Genomic DNA, 18,296 nt, shown 5'->3' on the forward strand with positions numbered 1-18,296 from the left:
CATTGTTAAATCAAAATCACTGTAAGGTACTTAATTGTTACCCTGAAATGATTTCATATTGAGATTGAAATCGCCGCATTGGACGTTTAACATTCACCTAAACCTCACACTGTTGAATTAAGAGAACTTTAAGAAACTGTTGAACCTGAATCAATGGGGTGCTCAATAACACATTCTGCAGTATTACTACCACTACTGTCACTACTGCTCTACTTCAGTCACTACTATTGGCATCCTACAAATAGAACACTGATATAGAAAGGGCTATGGAAGGCACTCGAGTGATGTCATAAGGGCGATATACAAATCTTCCGTAGGCTGCTCAGGGAAAATGGAGTGTGTCTGACTCTAAAACGATCTGACAAGGGGGTTTATAAATGCTAATAATGAGACCTGTTTCTGTCCATCCTCTCACTGCAGAGTCGCAGTTGTCTCAAAGTCGTTTGAAGGGCAGACCGACAAGACTGAGGAATGGTATGGGACCCACTACAAACAGGAGCCCATCTCTGAGGAAGTCATCAAGGTGAGACTGAAATGATATATAATGATATAAAAAATATAAAAAAAGATCACTTTTACATAAGTATTTAGACCCTTTACTCAGTACTTTGTTAAGATTACAGCCTCGAGTATTCTTGGGTATGACACTACAAGCTTGGCACACCTGTATTTGGGGAGTTTCTCCCATTCCTCTCTGCAGATCCTCTCAAGCTCTGTCAGGTTTGATGGAGTGTTGCTGCACAGCTATTTGCAGATCTCTGCAGAGATGTTCAATCAGGTTCAAGTCCGGGCCCTGGCTGGGTCACTAAAGGACATTCAGAGACTTGTCGCCGAAGCCACTCCTGCATTGTCTTGGCCCCAGTCTGAGGTCCTGGGCACTCTGGAGCGGGTTTTCATTATGATCTCTCTGTACTTCGCTCCATTCATCTTTCCCTTGATCCTGACTAGTCTCCCAGTCCTTGCTGCTGAAAAACATCCCCACAGCATGATGATGCCACCACCATTCTTCACCGTAGGGATGGTGCCAGGTTTCCTCCAGACGAGACGCTTGGCATTCAGGCCAAAGTGTTCAAATCTTGGTTTCATCATGGTCTGAGAGTCTTTAGGTACCTTTTGACAAACTCCAAGCAGGCTGTCATGTGCCTTTTATTGAGGAATGGCTTCTGTCTGGCCACTCTACCATGAAGGCCTGATTGTCTTTCTGGAAGGTTCTCCCAGCTCCACAGAGGAGCTCTGTCAGAGTGATCATCGGGTTCTTGGTCACCTCCCTGACCAAGGCCCTTCTCCTCCGATTGCTCAGTTTGGCCGGGCGGCCAGCTCTAGGAAGAGTCTTGGTGGTTCCAAACTTCTTCCATTTAAGAAGGATGGAGACCTTCAATGCCACAGAAATGTTTTGATACCCTTCCCCAGATCTGTGCCTGAACACAATCCAGTCTCGGAGCTCTACGGACAATTCCTTCGACCTCATGGCTTGTTTTTTTTTTCTCTGACATGCACTGTCATCTGTGGGACCTTATATAGACAGGTGTGTGAAATCGTGTCCAATTAATTGAATTTACCACAAGTGGACTCCAAGTTATAGAAACATCTCAAGGATGATCAATGGAAACAGAATGCGCCGGAGCTCAATTTCAAGTCTCATAGCAAAGAGTCTGAATACGTATGTTGAGGTATTTGCAAACATTTCTTAACCTGTTTTTGCTTTGTCGTTATGGGGTATTGTGTGTAGATTGCTGAGGATCAGTTTCTTTAAATCAATGTTAGAATAAGGCTGTAACGTAACAAAATGTGAAGAAAGTCAAAGGGTCTGAATACTTTCCAAGGGCACTGTATCTAACTACAGCCAACACAACAGTCTGGATGTTTTTTAAAAAAATAATCTGGATGTTTTTTTTTTTTTTTTTTTTTTAAGAATCAGCCTTGTAATCCAGATTTTCATGCCTTTCAGGAGTTTTTTAAAATCAAAAAGGAGCTTATGTGGTGGTTATGGCAGGGGTTGTGGCAATGGGTGTGGCCGTCCCTTCGGCGCTGCTGAATTTTAAAGGTGTCATCTTGACAGTGTGGACACTTTTGCATTTTTCCGCTAATTTCCTTTAATTCTACAGTTTGCCATTGAGCTGAGATTTTGCAGTTTTAAAGCTAATTTCCTCCAATTTCATGAATTTTTCCCATGGCTAATGCAGTGTTCTTTTGTTCAAACATAATAACAAAATCAATACTGATAAATTACAAAAACAATGAATTTTCAATTCTCCATGACTGTCTAGATTGTTATTTCTCAGATTATATTATAAAACAAATATAAAGGCCCATTGTCTCTTCTACGTACTTTGTATCTGGTTTTAGCCGTAAAGTTTACACTGAGTGTTTTTCCATCCTGGAATATGTATTAGATTTATATATATATTTTTTTTACACTGTTTGGACATGGGTGACCCGGAAAAATGCTTAGGTGGCCCGCCCAAGGATTTCAATGGCAGAAAAATCCCTGCTTTTATACCGCCCTTGTACCGTATCACGGTAGACTGCATTACTTGCATAGCACACAGAGGGGCGCTATACTTTTTTTATACCCCTAAAAGCCCAATGTGCTTCTTACCAAAATGCTAACAAAGTACTAGAGAATTCCTATAGCGGATTCTAGCTAAATGCTGAAGAACGCAAGCGAACAAACCAATTACAAAGACAGACAATCCAGCTCATTAAGTTAGTTATACAAGTATCTCAGAAGGCTACTCAGTTTGCTGCACATACAAAACAAATATTAGATATGAAATATTAGATATGCGCATAAAAAAAATCTGATTCAGGAGAGAGTTAATGATTCAGGACAGATAATATTCTCTGCTGTTAAGAATCTATTGATCTTGCTAGCTAGCCACTTAGCTAAGTTAAACCAAATGCACAGCTGGAGAGTATGTAGCACATTTTAGACCAGGGATAATCAACTAGATTCAGCCGTGGGATGATTTTATTCTTGAACGGATGGTCAGGGGGCCGGGACATAATTACAAATAATTTGTAGACTGGAAATTGACCGCAAGAAGCCCGAACAGTTAAAATATTTGACAAATATAATTATTTCAAACCTTGTTTACATTTGTGTGAGATCACAAACTGTACATATTTCTATTATACGTGGGAAAACTTTGGAACAGATTTCCAAAATGTAAATAACTTGGAGCTGATTTGCTGGTGTTTTTAGTCTTATGTCCAAAAATTCATCAATTTTTGCCTAACATTTAGTAGTGAATTATATAACTTGATCACCTCCTGTATGCTGTACAACAGTGAATCATGAAACTTGCTCCATTTGTGCTCTTTGTAAACAAAACGTGACTGGGTCAATCAGATGTTTCGGGCAACTACAGCAAGCTTTATAAATCCATTTTGAATTCAATCACTTTTTGAATGCACCCTTTTTGATTTGAACGAAACCTTCAATGTTTTTGCCCATTGTAGAAGTTCTCAGAAAGTGACTTTTTGTACCAGAATGCAAAAACAATCAAGATATAACATTTATAAAAGATTCTCAAAGTTGACCTGTATTTTGCACACTCCACCATACCATGAGACATCCATGTCTTCATCACAGGTTAAGTTACAGTTGAGATATCATTTAAAAGCTTACAAAGAGGGTTGTCAAGCTATATATATTTTTTTACACCTTAAACGTAAATGATCAAAAATCGCGTCAAGTCAGATTTTTTTTCATATTTGCATATGTTGTAGTTTAGACCCTATTCTACATCTGAGGTGTTAGTGTTGTACCCGGCCATCAGTTGAGACATGCTCTTGAATACAGGGTTGGTGTCATGTTTTGGCTGATAAATGTACTCAAATTGAAATTTCTACTTTCAAATGGTACCACAAAGATGGTTGGAAGGTCTACACATCAGTGAATGTTGACATGAATGGGAATATGTTTTAAATTAGTGTCAATCCTCCATAGGAATCCTATAATATAGATAATAAAATAGACATGAACACCATCTTTGTTAGTAATTAGAAGTCAAAAGGTCAATTTCAATGGTATACCAGCTAAACTGAAGTTGTCTGAAGGGATAGGTCCATTCTATTTCTATGATTTGAAATGACACCCGCCCTGTATTCAAGAGCATGTTGTTTCTCAACCGATAGCGGGCGTAACACAAAAACATGTAAGCTTTTAATGATATCAAACTCAACCTAACTATATTTTCAGGTGATGAGGAGGTGGATGTCTCATGGTATAGTGGGGTATCCAAAATGGGTCAACTTTGACTACCTTTATCACCTGAATGTTTTGGTATTCAGGTTAAAAAATATATAACTTTCTGACCACTTTTTCCATGGCCAGACATGTATGAAATGTTTTATTTAAATCAAAAGGGATGCTGTCAAAAAATGATTCAATTATAATGCATTTACCCTATAATGAAAAATAATGTGACTGTTTAAATGAAGAACGCAATCTGCTTTCTTGTAACCTGTAGCTATTCACATAAAAGTAGCTAAGTAAAAAAAGTTTTAATATATGGTTTTGACAGTATTGTGATTCATGCCATGGGTATTTCAACATCTGGTATACTGCCAAACCCTAGTGTGTAGTTGGTTGCCACTGGACATAGTTGATCCTGTGTCATGTAGAATCTGCCATGGACAGTTCGTCTTAGTTGTGTCATCTATAGTTTATTGGCTGTAGTTGGATAGATGTGTAGAAGCCTTTAGTCGTGTATCAATACATTCCCTACCCAACCCATAACTTAGCAAGGAGGACTAGCTAAATTGTCTGTGTTTCAGAAATGGGGAAACGCTGACCTCAATGGCAAGTTCAAGCTGCCCATGAAGAACGAGTTCATTCCCACCAGCTTTGAAATCTACCCTCTGGAGAAGGACTCTCCCTCCGCCCCCACTCTAATCAAGGTAAGCCTCGCTCTGGATAAGAGCATCTGCTAATTGACTAAAATGTAAAATGGCGGGGTGTTGCGTTAACAAACTATTTTTACTTCGTTCACCAAGCAGCTAGACAGAACTGAAAGCCTAGCTGCATGTTTCAAGTGTCTGAATTTGTTCATTAGCTTTCATATGATAATGAGGAAACGGGTGTCAGGATTGAGATGTGAAGTATTTAGTACTGTTGTTGTCAAGGTGTTCTGATCAGAGGATGTACGTGGTAACTACTGCTGGCAGGTTGGAATCTCTTTTGAGCTATTAGCTTCAGTATTATAGTACATTGTTGACTGCGGTTCACAACCCAACAAAGTTCATAAGCAATTGTAGAGATTTAATCTACCTCCTTAAAAACGAGTATATGAAGATATCAGGCTGTAGTACTTTTTGCATGCCCTTTCTCCTCATTGGAATCTGTTGCTAATGTAATCATGCATTTTTTTTTTTCCTAGGACACCGCTATGAGCAAGGTGTGGTTCAAGCAGGATGACAAGTTTTTCCTACCAAAGGCATGCCTGAACTTTGAGTTCTTCAGGTTGGTAGACAAACCACAGCCCATGTTCAAGTTTATGAGAGGATGATGTGATACATCTTTTGTATTATTTTCCTCATACTCATACTATTGTAGTTATAGGACTCAAGTACTGCTATTTGAAATCGTATTAGGAAGGAACACATGGGAACTCACTTGTCCTGCTGATCCCTTCCCTTGAATTAATCAATCAATGTATAAGCAACATTGCTACTTTTTTGTTTTTCAAGGATAGTGATTTGGAGAGATGTCTAGCTGTGTTGTAGCTAACAGTTGATTCATCACTGCCATTTTTTCCCTACAGCCCGTTTGCTTATGTGGACCCAATACATTGTAACATGGCCTATTTGTACCTGGAGCTCCTCAAGGACTCCCTCAACGAGTATGCATATGCAGCCGAGCTCGCCGGCTTGAGCTATGACCTCCAAAATACCATCTATGGGATGTATGTAAGTATCCAAATTTCCCATCGCCCTCACGCCGCCACGATCCCAAACCCATCGGTTCCTCCCTCATGCATTCTGAACCGGGGCCTTCGTATCAGCCCTGGCTGCATCATCCTCTTCATCTTTCCTTTCTCCGTCCGTCGAAACTGCCTCGTCGGAAAACTTGACAGTTGTTCGTTTCCCATTCATGGTGGCACTGTTTGGGTATGAACTTAAATAGCCATTTGGTACAGTCCTCTGTGAGACAGAGATAGACAGTATTTTTATTTTAAAAAATTGTAGCTGTAGAATTACATAGCATTTAGTGGCAAAGTCCTCCATCCCTCCTTGGTGGACAGAAAAGCTGGTTGCGAGGCTGCATATACATACTCCTCTTAATCAATTTTCTCACCCTGCTCTGTCTTTTTGAAAACATTATCCCACCTTCCCTACCAAAAATAATGTTTATTACATTTTTGTTTGTCACGACCTATACTCCGACCCCCTACACTGCAACATGACTTATCTGTTTCTCAGGTTATTGAAGGATGATTTAAGAGTATACATATGCAGCCAGCCTTGCCGGGCTGGTCTATGGTAGCCTCAGGGAAGAATGCTATCCTCGTAAGTTCAGCATCCGTCTGTCAGCACCCCTAACAGCTAGGAGAACGAGGGAGGGCCCATCTTTTAATTTGAACCTTTATTTAACTAGGCCAGTCCAGTTAAAAACAAATTCTTATTTACCCATCTTGAGGTTCTAAGTGTGGAAGACTGTCTTTTCCGTCTATCTACGTCATTTGTTCCTGTGTTAGTTTGTCTGTAGGAAGATGGGGAGGTCCTAGATGCCCCCTTCCTATGTTCTGTCCGTTTATGTAGCGACTTGGGGTTTCACTGCAAGGATGGCCAAATGTAGTCTTCAAGGAATGCCGTTTAAGTGATATGAAGTTGAACATCAACTATGAATTTATCCAATACTTATCTGACAACAGGGTAAGTTCAACTGATCAGGTCTGGATTAAAATATGAACTATAATATCAGCAGACTGCCCGTCTTGAAGGACACGTTTGGCCCCGTTGATTTCACTGAATCACTCCGAAAACACACCCCATCTAATACACTTAGATAGAACTTCATACATTCGCTCAAATGTAGTTTTATTTCATCTTTGGCATCCATTTTGAAGTTCTCTGTGCGGTCAATGTCAGCCAGATAGTAGAACAGTAAGTGTCTCCACAAGTCCTAAAGGAATAAAGCCGAAAACACTGCTTATCCTTTGAAAAATGTATCGGTACTGTAAATTCTGCTGACTCATGATTCCAATAGCAGGTTACAGACTGGAGCTGGCATTGTACGTATAGCTAATAGTGTTTGCAAGCTCCTTTGAATTTGTCCTGGAAAAACTTCATATCGCTTAGTATTGGAATTAGGTTTTGCTTATTTTTTGTTTAATGTAGAATCGAGTTGCCCTTTTGCCCAATGATGCTTGTCTTCTCTCTCACACACTCTGCTCCTTTTTAACTTTGGTTTGTGGTGGTTTGGTTTCACTCTTTAAATGGACCGCTAACATCCAAGCTAGGCCTACCTCTGTGAAACAGTGGCTTGTGTGCAGAAGGAAGCCTAGTACTAGTCATGAGGATATTTTGCCTGCTTGTTAAGTTATTTACCACTTATCTGATACCAAGGTCATAAATAAGAGACTACCTAAGACTTAGATTATACATTTTAAAGGCTAATCCCTCGTGGGTTGATGCTACATACTTTGGAAATTATGCTTTGAATTCTCCAGTCCGGCCAATCACACATACCTAGCTAATTCTATGAAGTTTCTCCCCCCCATTATATTAAGGTTTTAAGAGCTTTACCAGTAATAGAGTTGCGTCGGTACAAACTAACTGGGGACTCATCAAGGGTAATGATGTTGGAAGAGATTTACAGTTAACTGGTGTCAGTATGTGTGTGTCAGCGAGAACGAGAAACGGGAGGTAGAGGGTGATTGCGAGAGCGAAACACTGTAGCCTGAGGGTATTTCCGATTCATGAAGGGGCCCGAATGTTTGGAGGATATTGCAGAGCTTCATATAACCTTGACTGGGCTCTGCCTATGCACGGTGTGGTTGGTTTGGTAAATTTACACGCATACACACACTACTCACTGCATCACTTATTGTTAGTTGGTCACAGAACTCGATGAATAAGGGGTAATGCATTTGCAGTTGATGGTAATCAGCAATGCTTGCTTTGTAGAGTTGAGTAGTTGGCTACAGATCCATAATATGTCCATTGCAGTGGCAGCAATGCAGGGTTGGCATCCTGTGCTAACGGGCTAGTGTGATGTCACAGTCATTAGCGTGGATGCTAGCGCGGTCAGTGAAAGTCACAGCAGAGGAACCTTCATGGCCCAGCCTGCCTCTCTCTGCTGTGTGTGTGTGAGGGGTCATTTCACAGACTGTACTCAGGACTCAGCCAGCACTCCGTGTCCTCTTTGACAAGTAGTGGTTGACATTACGCTGAGTGGAGTCATTGTCCTAGAGGAAGGGCCAGGGCAGGAGGAGAGTTTTGGGGAGGTTGGTCTAAAACACTACTTCCTTTAGTTTCCCTAACCGATGGGGCTGTTTATTCATCTGCACACATTTTACTGTTCTTTCCTACAGGCTCTATGCCACATCAAGATATGCTCACCTTTTTTTCTCTCACGCTCTTCCTTCCATCTGCTTCCCACAGCTCTCAGTGAAGGGCTACAATGACAAGCAGCACATCCTGCTGAAGAAGATCATTGAAAAGATGGCCGCGTTTGAGATTGATGAGAAACGCTTTGACATCATCAAGGAAGCGGTAAGTTGAGCCCCGCCGCCCAGTTTAAAACCACTCAGGCTATGAAATCCGAACGGATCGAAGCTGATGTTGGTTTTTGACTGTTTGATTCTGATATTGTGTTTGACCCCATGGCGCACACAAACTACCCTTGTATTATGTTTGGCCCCTGATATGATTGGGCTGAACGTTGACCCCTTTATTGCCCTTTGACCGCTCCTCCAGTATATGAGGTCACTGAACAACTTCAGGGCGGAGCAACCCCATCAGCATGCCATGTACTACCTACGTCTGCTGATGACAGAGGTGGCCTGGACCAAAGACGAGCTCAAGGAGGCTCTGGACGGTGAGCCGTTCTCTCTCTATCTCCACACCACACACCCACCCACACACACACGGGAACGCGTACATACTCTTCTCTTCCTATCTCTCCCCCACTCTCATTTGAATGCTGAGCCAGTTTGAGCTACTCCATGAGCTGCAGTCATTTCTCTGCAGTAAAAACCTCACCGTAGGAAGAGGAGCAGATGTACTGTCTGTACGTTCAGTACATTATGCGTTCGCAATGTCCTGTGTAACACTTCAGGCCGAGTTCACCTTGGGGAAAAGACTGCATTTCTGTCTTGTTTTCATTATTACCTCAAACTTGTCCCTATTTCACCTGCCTAGTGCTAGGGCTGTGACAATATCAGTATCGCAATATTTTTTTCCATGTCAAAAATAAAAACACGAAGCAGACCAAACTCTTTGTTTCTTGAAAAAAAAACCTGCCCTAGGTAAAATATTGTGTGTGATGGATGGCTTGGAAAATAAATCATTGTGACTCTGGGTGACAAAATAACTGGTCACTTTAATAATGTTTACATACTGTTTTACACATTTCATATATACTGTATTGTAGCCAAGTCCATCCTACTCAACTATTGCTGTACATATACTATTCTATCCATGTATTCTTCAGATATACTATATATTCAATCCACATACTGTCCATGGTGTCTATACATCACATACAGTACCAGTCAAAAGTTTGGACAGACCTACTCTTCAAGGGTTTTTCTTTAGTTTTACTATTTTCTACATTGTAGAATAATAGTGAAGACATCGCAACTATGAAATAACACATATGGAATCATGTAGTAACCAAAAGAGTTAAACAAATCAAAATATATTTTATATTCTTGAAAGTAGCCACCCTTGATGACAGCTTTGCACACTCTTGGCATTCTCTCAACCAGCTTCATGAGGAATTATTTTCCAACAGTCTTGAAGGAGTTCCCACATATGCTGAGCACTTGTTGGCTGATTTTCCTTCACTCTGCGGTCCAACTCATCTAAACCATCTCAATTGGGTTAAGGTCAGGTGATTGTGGAGGCCAGGTCATCTGATGCAGCACTCCATCACTCTCCTTGGTCAAATAGCCCTTACACAGCCTGGCGGTGTGTTGGGTCATTGTCCTGTTGAAAAACAAATGACAGTCCCACCAAGTGCAAACCAGATTATTTCTCTTTTGCCAAGATCATCCATCAAGTTGAGGGAGCGTGCAATTGGCATGCTGACTGCAGGAATGCCCACCAGAGCTGTTGCCAGAGAATTGAATGTTCATTTCTCTACCATAGAATTTGGTAGAGAATTTGGCAGTATGTCCAGCCGGCCTCACAACCGCAGACCACGTGTAACCACACCAGACCAGGACCTCCATATCTGGCTTCTTCACCTGCGGGATTGTCTGAGACCAGCCACCTGGACAGCTGATGAAACTGGGGATTATTTCTGTCTGTAAGAAAGCCCTTTTGTGGGGGAAAACTCTCAGCCGTTCTGATTGGCTGGGCCTGGCTCCCCAGTGGGTGGGCCTATGCGCCCCTGCACAGTCATGTGAAATCCATAGATTAGGGCCTAAAGCATTTATTTCAATTGACTGATTTCCTTATATGAACAATAACTCTGTAAATTATTGCACGTTGCGTTCATATTTTTGTTCCGTGTACATGTATTTATATTCTGGACTTGCCTATTATTTCTATATTTCGTAATTACATTTTTTTACTTTTTAAATTTGTGTGTGTTAGGTATTACTGCACTGTTGGAGCTAGGAACACAAGCCCTTCGCTACACCCACACTAACATCTACTAAACATGTGTATGCGACAAATAAAATCTGATGTTTGTTTCTAACATTAGGGCTGTTTTCCTAAAGAAGTTAAATCCGCGTAGTGTTTACTAACAAGTATCGCGATACTGGTATCTTCCCAGCTCGACCTAGTGCCTATGTTTTTAGTTAGTGTCCTTGTTGCCTATCTCTGGGTCTCCAGACTTTCACAGATCCCTGTACCTGGTTTTTAGACCAGCTACTGCTGTGTGACCCCTTCCCCACTATCCTCCCACCCTTCCCCAGTCACTCTTCCCTGGCTGCTCATCCACCACCTCTCACCACTATCTGAATGAATCTGGGTCAGACACCTACGCGAAGAGGAAAGTGTGTTGTGTTTGTGTCTGCATGTCTTCACGTTTGGGTGAGTGTGTACGTACATTTCTGCCCGCGCTGGCGACAGGAATGCTATGCGGTGGGCAGCAACAGCCCGCATGACTGATGCTTTTGATTCTGTTCTAGCCCGAATTTTATAGATTTAGAATGATAGCTCTGTGATTGATTCCTCCAGTCTGAATCTGTCTTCCAGATGTCACTCTCCCCCGCCTCAAGGCCTTCATACCTCAACTATTGTCACGGTTACACATCGAGACCCTTCTCCATGGCAACATCACCAAGGAGGTGAGTTTGAAGTTACCTTCCAGTGGACAGACTTCGTTTGTAAATAGCAGACACACACACACAGCAAGACGTTTGATGTATGGAATGTGGATATGTTCTATAATTGCTTATACGGTTAGCCTCTCCTCTCCCATATAGGTTTTAAGTGGAATGCTTTTATCTGTCCACTAGCAGTGTCACAGAAGGTGAACACACTGTCGAGCCCTGATAAGATCCTCCGATCAAATGACACTTTATAAAAGATCCCAGCCACCGACGAACAGTCTCCCTTATGTCTGGTAATGGTGCCCAGTAGGGGGATGTCACAGTCTAGTGGAGAGGGAATTGGATGCACCAGCAGGGGCAATGGTCCATTTCATCACCATAGAGACTCACTGTGCACTGCAGGACTCCTATTACCTTAGATAGAGCTTTTACTGCATGGACAGAATATTATAGCAGTGTTCCGATTCAGTCGAAGGCCCTATAGATATGTATCTGCTATGGAAAGGAGGTATCTTGACACATTTAAAAGGTGGATTACAACACTGATTTGTCATTTGCACCTCTCACTTTGATCTCTCGATCTCTCTTTCTCCAGTCTGCTCTAGACATGATGCAGATGGTCGAGGACACACTTATGAATCAAGCCCACACCAAGCCCCTCCTACCAAGCCAGTTGATTCGCTACAGGGAGGTGCAGGTGCCAGATGGTAGGCCAAGTGCACTGCCCATCACTCCCTTCACCCTCATGTAACTTCCAGTCATGCCTGTCCCCATTGTGACCATGCTGAAGGTTTCTTACTCAACAGTCTGGCCTATGTCAGGACCTGTGCTTGTGTACCACCTCAGTGTTAATGCTCCTCCAATGTCCAAGGGAGAAAGTCTCACAAAGGGGAAACGGACATTACTAGGCAATACAATACACACACTTTTCCTTAACCTCTTACACAAAGGCACACAGCACCACGACACACACACAGTGCCTGTGCCACTCTTTTCTTAATGACATTAAGTAACTTGAGCACAGAGGAGAGGAAAATCATGGCTGTCTGGGCCTCCTGGAAACATCCTGGATCATTTTCTGGGCCTGGATCCAGTCGGCCAGCCAGCCTGGAACTGAAGCAGGAGTCGGACAGAGGGTTGAAAACACAAACTGAACTAACCTTTGGACGGAGCAGGATTTGGAGATGGCGGCGCCGGAGGGTAGGGCTGCTGTCTTATCGGCTCTTAACCAACGATGCTATTTTGTTTGTTTTTTCTCGTTGTTCGTAACTTGTTTTGTACATAATGTTGCTGCTATTGTCCCTTATGACTGAAAAGAGCTTCTGGACATCAGAACTGAGATTACTCACCTCAAACTGGACGAGGAGTTCTTCAATGAGTCGGACGCGAGGGATATACTATGGATACCCGACCAGGTCCAGATCCCTGTGATTCGTTGGAAAAGGAAACGTAGGTTTCGCGGAAAGAGATCAGGATGCCTTGTGAGGATCAGGTGACGAGTGGCTAATCTGCCTTTGCCTTCCGTTCTGCTAGCTAACGTTCAATCGCTGGAAAATAAATGGGACGAACTGAAATCACTTCTATCCTACCAACGGGATATTAAAAACTGTAATCTTATGTTTCTCTCCACAGCCGACGTGAGAACGTGTAGGACGTGTACTCCCGAGCATGCACTGACCAACTGGCAAGTGTCTTTACTGACATTTTCAACCTCTCCCTGTCTGAGTCTGTAATAGCAACATGTTTCAAGCAGAACACCATAGTCCCTGTGCCCAAGAACACTAAGGTATCCTGCCTAAATGACTACCAACCCGTAGCACTCACGTCTGTAGCCATGAAGTGCTTTGAAAGGCTGGTCATGGCTCACATCAACACCATTATCCAAGAAACCCTAGACCCACTCCAATTTGCATACCACCCCAACAGATCCACAGACGACGCAACCTCTATTGCACTCTACACTGCCCTTTCCCACCTGGACAAAAGGAACACCTATGTGAGAATGCTATTCATTGACTACAGCTCAGCGTTCAACACCATTGTGCCCTCAAAGCTCATCACTAAGCTAAGGACCCTGGGATTTAAGACCTCTCTCTACAACTGGGTCCTGATGGGCCGCCCCCAGGTGGTAAGGGTAGGCGACAACACATCCGCCACGCTAATCCTCAACACAGGGGCCCCCCCAGGGGTGCGTGCTCAGTCCCCTCCTGTACTCCCTGTTCACTCAGGACTGCATGTCCAGGCACGACTCCAACACCATCATTAAGTTTTCCGATGACACAACCGACAACGACCGACCGACAATGATGAGACAGCCTATAGGGAGGAGGTCGGAGACCTGACCGTGTGGTTCAAGGACAACAACCTCTCCCTCAACGTGATCAAGACAAAGGAGAAGATTGTGGACTACAGGAAAGGAGGACCGAGCACGCCCCCATTCTCATCGACGGTGCTGTAGTGGAGCACGTTGAGAGCTTCAAGTTCCTTGGCGTCCACATCACCAACAAACGAACATGGTCCAAGCACACCAAGACAGTCGTGAGGAGGGCACGACAAAACCTATTCCCCCTCAGGAGACTGAAAAGATGTGGCATGGGTCCTCAGATCCTCAAAAGGTTCTACAGCTGCACCGTCGACAGCATCCTGATGGGTTGCATCACTGCCTGGTATGGAAACTGCTAGGCCTCGACCGCAAGGCACTACAGGGGGTAGTGCATATGGCACAGTACATCACCGGGGCCAAGCTTCCAGCCATCCAGGACCTCTATGCCAGGCGGTGTCCTTCGGAAGGCCCTAAAAAGACTCCAGCCACCCTAGTCATAGAATTTTCTCTCTGCTACTGCACGGCATGCAGTACCGGAGCGCCAAGTCTAGGTCCAAGAGGCTTCTAAACAGCTTCTACCCCCAAGCCATAAGACTCCTGAGCAGCTAGTCAAATGGCTACCTAGACTTTTGCATTGCCCCCCCGTCCCTTTTGCAATTCACTGTATTCGGCGCATGTGAAAAATCAATTGATTTGATTTATAGCTTCCCAACAAAAAAGCTTAACATACGCTTTTACAGACACATACTTAAACTGCTTACTTCCATTCATCTTCACTCGCACACTTTTTGCATTCCGAGGAGAACTGTTGACACATCATTCATCATAGAAAAGGATATGCATAAGTAACCTGCTGCATCTTTCCTCATTCAAAATCTACTTGATCATTTAGGACTCAAATATAGGCGAGTCGATATCCAAATGAACTCAACACATCCCGGGGGGGGGGGGGGGGGGGTTACGCATCCACTCCCCCCCCCCCCCCCCCCCCAAAAAAAATGAAAGTGCCAAAGTGCCAAAGAAAAGCTTTTAACACGCCTATTCACAGCCACTCAGCAAAAAAGTGTGATGTTGGCTTAGTCTCTCCTGTCTGGAGACTGGAGAGTGTCACCACTGTCCTCCAGCTGAACTCTATATATAACGTTCCTGTATCATGCTTTTTAAATCTATCTATTCAAACACGTTCTTTAGTAATTGCATATTTACAGTTAAGCCGGTGGTGCATCAACTGGCTAGCTTGTTTAGGGCTGGTTGCTTATTCCTAAATTCATTTTTTAAGTATCAATGTTTGCTGAGTTGCGCCTGCAGCATTATACAGTATTTGGATAAGCTGTTTGAGGCCCATGCCTTCTGCATTGCATGGTTAGTAAATGTTTGTGTGTGTGTTGAAGATTGTGATGCCACAGTATGTGTATAAACCCTGGGTCATATACACTCAGTGGCCAGTTTATTAGCTACATCAATCTGTACCCGGTCTGACCCCCCCTTTGTCTCCAGAACAGTCTGAATTCTTCTAGGAGTGGACACATTGCTCATTTGGCCTAATGTGTGCCAGGAAATCATTCCCTACACCATTACGCCACCAGGCAGGATGGGGCCATGGACTCATGCTGTTTATGCCAAATCCTGACTCTGCCATCAGCATGACTCGAGGAACTGGGATTTGTTGGCCCAGTCGACATTTTTCCACTCAATTGTGTTGGTGATTGCGTGCCTGCTGGACCCCTTTCCTCTCGTTTTTAGCTGATAGGAGTGGAACCCGGTGTGGTCGTCTGCTGCAATAGCCCACCCATGACAAGGACCGACGAGTTATGCATTCCGAGATGCCGTTCTGCACACCACTGTACTGCGTCGTTATTTGCCTGTTTGTGGCCACTGACTGAATGTCTTTTGTTTGTCGCACCATTCTTGGTAAACCCAAGACTGTCATGTGTGAAAAGCCCAGGAGGCCGGTCGTTTCTGAGATACTGGAACCGGCGCGCCTGGCACCGTCAACCATACCACGCTCAAAATCACTTAGATCACACGTTTTGCCCATTCACACAGTAACTGGATCCCTGTCTGCCTACCTTATTTAGCAAGCCATGGCCACGTGGCTTGCTATTTTCTGTGAACGGGGTCGTGTACCTAATAAACTGTCCTGTATTTGTTAGGCACCAAATGGACTGAAACAGGGATGTACTACCTGGACTTGTCCAATAAGAAACTCTCTTGCCCCCCCCCCCCCCCCCTGCAAAACATTTTGAAACCTTTTCCATTATGTTCCCTGACTACGACCCTGCTGTCTGTGCCTTCCAGGTGGCTGGTATGTGTACCAGCAGAGGAATGAGGTGCACAACAACTGTGGCATAGAGATCTACTACCAGACAGACATGCAGACAACCCACGACAACATGCTGCTGGAGCTCTTCTGCCAGATCATCTCTGAGCCTTGCTTCAACACACTGCGCACCAAGGAACAGTTGGGTAAGACCACACACTCAAGTGGAGACTGGTACCTTGTAAAGTACTCAAACACAGTTGAACTCAAAACCCTGCAGTGAAAAGGGGACAGTAGACTGCGTGCAGTTAAACATAAACACTTTCCAGAATTTACAGTGAATTGTTTGACTTTCACTCTCCTCAGGGTACATAGTGTTTAGCGGTCCGCGGCGCGCTAACGGGGTCCAGGGCCTGCGCTTCATCATCCAGTCGGAGAAGGCCCCCCACTACCTGGAGAGCCGGGTGGAGGCGTTCCTAAAAGCCATGGAGATGTCTGTGGAGGAAATGAACGACGAGGCCTTCCAGAAACACATCCAGGCCCTGGCCATCCGCCGCCTGGACAAGCCCAAGAAGCTGGCTGCCGAGTGCGCCAAGTACTGGGGGGAGATCATCTCTCAGCAGTACAACTTCGACAGAGGTGAGCATATGCAGACACAATGAGCAACACGCACATACACACCTCTTCCTTCACCTCGGCTGGAGGCCTAAGAGCTTTTTCCAAGTGATATCTGTGGGGAGTTTGCGGAGTTAGTGTCAACTAAATGGGTATTCCCCCTGATCCTCATAACTGCTAGGAGGACTTGTTATATGAATAGGTGTTTTGAATGAAATATGCATTTATTTATATTTACATTTTTAAATTGACATTCTGGAGGATCCCCGAGGGAAAGGAAGGTTGTTTTCGCTGCAGAAATTAGCAACGATTAGGCCCCAGAATAAACTCCCTCGCCGAGACTAATGCCGTGTTGAAAACAACTGGTAACTTTAGACATCTCCAACTTCAGTGCGTTCAAGACAACTGGGAATTCTGGGGAAAAAATGAGATCCGACTGGGGATTTTTTTTTTGAACGGTCATCCAACTCACGGTCATTCCAAGTCTGAAACTTATCTTTCGAGAGCTCTGACCTGAAGATCACTGACGTCATGATTTGACCTTGTTTTCCCCCGAGTTCCCAGTTGTCTTGAAAGCACATGACCATCAGATGCAGGAACCATCAGTCCAGTAAAATAAAAAAGCAAATTATTAGCAATTTATGCTAATAATTATTACAATTTATGCTCAGCTGCGCCTCACAAGTGCTACACCAACTGATCTAGTTTGTCATCAAAGCTTGAGTTTTGAAATATACACTGAACAAAAATATAATTGCAACAATTTCAAAGATATTACTGAGTTAGTTCATATCAGAAAATCAGTCAACTGAAATAAATTCATTAGGCCCTAATCTATTGTTTCCACATGACTGGGAATACTGGTATGCATCTGTTGGTCACAGATACCTTTAAAAAGAAATGTAGGTGCGTGGATGAGAACCAGTCAGTATCTGGTGTGACCACCATTTGCATCATGACATCTCTTTCGCGTACTTTGTTCAGTATAAAATGGTTTGAGAAGAACAATATTATCAGGCCAGGCATATAGCCAATATGCTGTGATAATGTATTAGGCCTACTGCACACCTAATTTCTGCAACATTATTTTAATTTGGTTAAATTTAAGTAATGTTGAAAACAAATGAGCGGTAGATCCGGCTTTTTGACTACGAAAGTGAAATTACTAGGGACCTCATTATCACAATACTTAGGTGACGATATACGACATGTATTGCAATTCGACACTGTGATTTTTAGTGCGATTTCAATGTTTCAAACATATTGCTCACTATATGTCTGCTGCAGAGTGACGAGAGAGCCATGAGAAAATAAAAGTCCTGAAAACAAATTAGCTGCCCACTTAAGATGGAGAACAAGCTATGAAGGAAAAATACTGGAATTTTGGTGCAGGTACAGCCAACTAGCGCAAAAAATATTGTGGGATATCTCAAATCATCAACCGTTAGTCCAAAGTGTTTCCTGTTGTTTTCTAGATAACATTGAAGTGGCCTATCTGAAGACGTTGACGAAAGAAAACGTCATGCAGTTCTACCGGGTGAGTATAGTAGCTGCTCATCCATCTTCTGCATTCCGGTGTGTTCAATCTGTCCTCCCTGAAAGATGGCACCTTGTTTCATTTAGAACCCTCCACCACTCTTAT

The 18,296-nt window shown here is 43.4% G+C and overlaps 1 protein-coding gene across 1 annotated transcript in view; it reads left to right on the forward strand.

Annotated features, from left to right (window-relative positions):
• The window catches only part of LOC129836142 (insulin-degrading enzyme), a 39,430-nt gene that overhangs the window by 16,168 nt on the left and 4,966 nt on the right, over nucleotides 1-18,296 (forward strand). The window contains exons 12-22 of the mRNA XM_055901975.1: nucleotides 421-523; nucleotides 4,783-4,905; nucleotides 5,385-5,467; nucleotides 5,769-5,913; nucleotides 8,611-8,721; nucleotides 8,926-9,046; nucleotides 11,380-11,471; nucleotides 12,052-12,163; nucleotides 16,078-16,245; nucleotides 16,406-16,678; nucleotides 18,130-18,191. Of these exons, the coding sequence (XP_055757950.1) occupies nucleotides 421-523; nucleotides 4,783-4,905; nucleotides 5,385-5,467; nucleotides 5,769-5,913; nucleotides 8,611-8,721; nucleotides 8,926-9,046; nucleotides 11,380-11,471; nucleotides 12,052-12,163; nucleotides 16,078-16,245; nucleotides 16,406-16,678; nucleotides 18,130-18,191 (1,393 nt within the window). The remainder of the gene's footprint in view (nucleotides 1-420; nucleotides 524-4,782; nucleotides 4,906-5,384; nucleotides 5,468-5,768; nucleotides 5,914-8,610; nucleotides 8,722-8,925; nucleotides 9,047-11,379; nucleotides 11,472-12,051; nucleotides 12,164-16,077; nucleotides 16,246-16,405; nucleotides 16,679-18,129; nucleotides 18,192-18,296) is intronic.

This window comes from Salvelinus fontinalis, chromosome 37, assembly GCF_029448725.1.
Source record: "Salvelinus fontinalis isolate EN_2023a chromosome 37, ASM2944872v1, whole genome shotgun sequence".
In the NCBI taxonomy this organism is placed as follows: Eukaryota; Metazoa; Chordata; class Actinopteri; order Salmoniformes; family Salmonidae; genus Salvelinus; species Salvelinus fontinalis.